The following is a 5,077-nucleotide window of genomic DNA, read 5'->3' as shown; positions in this document are numbered from 1 at the left end:
AAGAGGAGAGTAAGAACCTGATTAAAAAAAAAAAAAAAAAAAAAAAAAAAGCGGTGTGACATCACGGTGTAAATAAGCGGCTCTGTGTTCTGCTCTGTCTTCTTTGTCTGTTTGTAGCTTCTCTTCAACTGTGGCAGTCTCGCCTCAGCCGGGTCATGTACTCCATGGCCAACTGTCTGCTGCTGATGAAGGTAGGTCCTCACGCCTGTGTGTGTGTGTGTGTGTGTTAGGGAGAGAGAGAGAGAGCATGAGAGAGGCTTTATACCAGACTGTACAGAGAAGCCACAGTGCCATCTAGTGGGGAATTCTTGAATCTGGTTAGTTTGTTCTGGAAAGCACTTTAACAGCAGAACAACATACAAACAATATACCGTGCTGTGCTGAAGTTCCCGACATATATCTATAAATATAGATATATACGTCATCAAAGACATAGATATAAACATAAAAATATTGATAATATAAAACAATAATAATAATTGGAGACAGCGCCACACAGTGTATTATAAAAATGGGTAAAGTAACCAGAGAGGGAGACAGCGCCACACAGTGTCAGGGCCAATAAGCGTATATGTATATATATGTTTGTATGTATATAGTTGTGTGTGTTTGTGTGTATATCTATATATACACACACATATATGTATATATATGTGTGTGTATTTATATATGTAGAAGTGGGAGAAGGGTCACAGCACCCCACCATCACTCCATATGTTACAATAACCCCCCCCCACCCCNGCCGTGGAGACCTATCACTCCATCATTCAATATGAACCTCATCAGAAAGTCCAGCTGCTGAGTGGGATCGGACGCATCTTCCTGCAGGTCTGGACATCAGTAAACACACACACACACACTCACACACACACACACACACTCACACAGGTCTGCTTCACCTTGGGCCTTTGAGAAGATCCGTTCACTGCCCGTCATTTCATAGAAATAGATTTGAAGTCATTGTTCGCTGCAGACAAAAGACAATAATCTGGGCTGAAAAATGTTGAGTTTTTTATGAACTCCTTTCCCAACCAGCGTCAAATGTACCATATATAGTCCTGGTCTTTATGCCAAGCTTAGCTAATTACAGACAGGTCGGTCACATCCACTGTCATATTTAACCAGTCCAGACCAGCAGTCCAGTGGTTGAAAAAGTTACAGCTGCTTTTCCTCGGCCAGAGCGGAGACGTAAACATGGCAGAGAGGTACTTCCAGGATGTGGAGAGAAGCTGCCAAATGACAGGCAGCCAGTCCAGTCACACCACGTGCGTGCTGATGAACAGGTACGTCTGCGTGGTGACGTTCTGCTGCTGGAGATCATTTGTGCTCCACAGATTCCACAGACGTGTGATTCAGCTCTGGAGGTCACACCTCTGCCTGGAGGAGCTGGTGGAGCTGTGACGCAGTAACGGAGCCAGCGTTGCTCGTGTCAGAATGAAGGACATGAACTGTGAGTTGGGCAGATGAGCTCCGTCTGACATGTCCAAATACTGGGTTGGTGCAGTACTTCTCAAATACCTGGAGGTATATGGTAATATGGCACCCATATGGACATCAGTGACCACTGCTGTAAGGCTTGAACGACAACAAGCCTCCAGTCACTAGGTGGCAGCAACTCATACAGTGGTTTGTACAGATAAGAATATACAGTACGTTATCAGGTTCTCAGTAGTATTTCAAGTCATGGGGGTGTTGGTCGAGAGGGGGTCAGCCTACGTAGGGACCTGATGTCTGGGTTTGATAGTGGGTTTTTAGGAGCATACTGCCACCTACTGGACTGGAGTGTGTAGTGTCATGGTCTGACCAGTGACTTTTTCAGATGACTCAGTCGACTCCTCACACCTTGATTCCTTTTTTTATTTGAACCAATGAGAATTGTCGGGGATTTGTATTGACGCATCGTTACATCTCTGACTTTGGCTCCATTTCTTTTCCCAGGGCTTTTGTCTCCCTCAGTCAAAACAACTATGCTGAAGCACACGCTTCGTTCACCGAACTCTTAAAACTTGACCCCAAAAATCCTGTGGTAAGTAGTGACCGTTATTGATTTCCCAAATGGCTGAGCGTGCTCTAACCCTCCGATACATCCCAAGGCTAACAACAATGCTGCAGTGTGTCTGCTGTACCTGGGACATTTGAAGGAGTCCCTGGGCCAGCTGGAGGGCCTGGTGAAGCAGGACCCTGCGCTCTACCTCCACGAGAGCGTCCTCTTCAACCTGACCAGCATGTACGAGCTGGAGTCTTCTCGCAGCACCCAGAAGAAGCAGAAGCTCTGTTGGAGGCCGTGGCCTGTCGGGAGGGGGACAGCTTCAACACACAGTGTCTAAAACTGGTGTGACCGGAGGACGGTGGCACTTACTGCAGTGTCCTGTACTGTCACCCCCCTGTCCCTCACCCCCTCCTCATAGTCTCCCTTTAGCTCACCAACTCCAGTGCAAGCAGTAGGCTTTGGTTTACACCCAAACTAAAAGACATGCTTGGTGACTCAGGGGACCACTAGGGGTCGCTGGCAATGAGACATCATGGCTGCCAGGTGTGCTGCTGTGCATCGTTGTCATAGCGTTATCTTTCATCACCACCCAGCTGGCCGCGGGCTCCGTCATGTTTTATGCATTTTTATGCTGCGCTGCGTGTTTTACACCAGAACATTTATTATTTATCCTGTTCCTCCTTTTACTACATTCCATCATTTACTTTTTCCTCTTCTCTTGTCAACAGTCAGACATGACGGTGGAGTCAGAGTGAGAGCCTGGCTAAGTGGCATGTTCTCAGTAATACAAGAGTGAAATATTCAGTAGAAAACTGGAGTTCTCCAAAGTTTTTAACCAGCCACTGATCATGTCAGTTTATCATTCTCTTTTCTTTCTGGCTCAAGGTCATCTCACTACAAGTCTTCACTGGAGGCCTTTCATATTGAAAACTCGGTTTAACTTAGTTTAATGACAGGAGACGTTGTTGAAACTAAGTCAAATTTATTTTAAAAAATCTAATAAGTAAAAAATAAAAATGGATTCATTCAGTATAAAATTTAACGTGGTTTCTGTCTTTTGAGTTTTCGTCCACGGCCGTAACTGTGTTTCTACTGAGTGACTCACTTCCATCGCTGACGTCCTGCTGGTAAACGCAGGTCAGTGCGTCAGGTCCTCGGTTCAACACTCGACATGGGCATTATTCTGATCTTCATTCATCAGGTGAAACATCTAATAAACGGGGGAGGGGGAAGTCACACTGACCTCCACCGAGGGTTAGATCAGCAATAAGGTCGCCCTCTAATGGCCAGTTGTAAGAAATCAATATTCAAATTTTTCAACTAAACCTTTGACAGTTGAAAACAAACATCGAGGACATAAATATACAAACTAGTACATTTACTTGGATTTTACCTCATTCGCTATATATTTGAAAGCATAATAATTATCACTATTTACAATAAATTCTAAATAGCAGTCGGGGTTAACTGACTCTGACGCATCATTTTTCCTCTTTTTGATTATTTTAGGATTTTTCGTGACCACTTCTGGACTTGCAGTGTCGGAGTTGTTGTCGGTCGTTCCACGTTCTTAATCATCTCACACCTTTACTGTAAGGTGATTCTACAGCTGTGAGGCTCTGGTGGGCCCCCTAATGTGGCTTGACGGCCTGGATCCGGCCCACGGGCCTTAGGTTTGACCTGTATTATAGTGCAGAAATCCTGTGACCTGAACTTCTGAAGAAAAGAAATGTTGGAGCTTCTGATGAGCTGATTGTCTCGACCGTTACTGTCTCTGTTGACCTGATGTGTCTGTGACCGTTGTTTCTCCTCATAAATCCGATCTTATTTAATGTCATATGTACAGCTTAGTAACCATCTGAGTGTCGACAAACAATACTATAATACTACACTGTACTATATGCTATACTGTAATACTGCAGTGTTAGATTAGCTACAACTATATAAACATACCTTATAAGTAGGGATGTCTGATATGAACTTTTTGTCGATATTCCGATATTGTCCACTTAAATTCCAATGCCAATATCAACCAATACTGATAGAGCGGGACAGTGGCGTCCTAGTGGTTAAGGAAGTTAAGTCTCACCTGCTCACTAAGGTGATGAGGTTAAAGCAGTTTTTTCAACCCCACAAACCACTGTATGAGTTACTGCACCAGCATTCAGCAACAATCCCCTGATTATTAAGATAGATTCAGAAAATGAGCCACAATGCTGCCATCTAGAGGCTTTCACTTTCACATACAGCTGGTTATCCCCCTATATAAACTATTTTTAGGGCACACATCTTATCGTGTTTTCATTATTGAAGGAACAACTGAGAACGATTCTCATAGATATTACATAATTATGCTAATATCGGGCCGATAATATCAAGCCCCACAGATTAGCAGGTACTTCGCCAGTGTGACCTTAAGTGATTTTAAGAACTGTGTATTCTGTGTAGTTTGGCAGTCAGACATTTGGACCAGTTTTCTTCAAAAATATCTTTTTGTTTGAACATCATTCTCTCCATTGTAGACAGTTTTATCAATGACGTCAGTCCGTTGATTTGTCTGTTGAAGCCGTTTTCTACTCAATACCCTTTTGTCTCCGCTAGATGGAGCCACAGAAGCTACAGATAGATCAAATCGAGGTGAACGTCATCTCTCTGAGATGTAAGACTCAGTGCAGACACAGTGCGTCCAGACTGACTCTAGCCGCCGGTTTGCTCCACTGACACAGAACAGAACACACTGCGCATGTGCAGTACTGTATGGTGCGTTCAAGGCACCAAGAACCGCGAGAAAAAACAGAGCATTATATCACAGCATAACTATTTATTCCCCAACCGTCACAATATAATATATATTAGTGTTAAATAGAAGAAAAAGTGGACGGCGGAGCCAACACGGTAGTTTTACGGTGTTACACCATGTCAGATCAAAGCGGAAGTAATCCTTGTTCATTTGGGTGTGGTTTGAAGAAAACGTTTAAAATATAAGAAAAAGTAAAGAAGAAAACACAAATAAGATAAAGCTAAAAATGAATGATTTTAATAGTAATAGTAAGAATATTAAAATATTTAATAGTAAGAATAAAGTGT

General features: G+C 43.2%; 1 protein-coding gene across 1 annotated transcript in view; it reads left to right on the top strand.

The window, feature by feature from the left end:
* The window catches only part of trappc12 (trafficking protein particle complex subunit 12), a 33,117-nt gene extending 28,985 nt beyond the window's left edge, over positions 1 to 4,132 (top strand). Inside the window, 6 exon segments of the mRNA XM_025058300.1 lie at positions 118 to 221; positions 733 to 828; positions 1,180 to 1,283; positions 1,939 to 2,026; positions 2,094 to 2,267; positions 2,270 to 4,132. Of these exon segments, the coding sequence (XP_024914068.1) occupies positions 118 to 221; positions 733 to 828; positions 1,180 to 1,283; positions 1,939 to 2,026; positions 2,094 to 2,267; positions 2,270 to 2,338 (635 nt within the window). The 3' untranslated portion in view covers positions 2,339 to 4,132.
* The last annotated feature ends 945 nt before the right edge of the window (positions 4,133 to 5,077 follow it).

The sequence above is a fragment of the Cynoglossus semilaevis genome, chromosome 1, assembly GCF_000523025.1.
Source record: "Cynoglossus semilaevis isolate Cse_v1.0 chromosome 1, Cse_v1.0, whole genome shotgun sequence".
Taxonomy (NCBI): domain Eukaryota; kingdom Metazoa; phylum Chordata; class Actinopteri; order Pleuronectiformes; family Cynoglossidae; genus Cynoglossus; species Cynoglossus semilaevis.
This window is presented reverse-complemented; position numbering and strand designations above follow the sequence as displayed.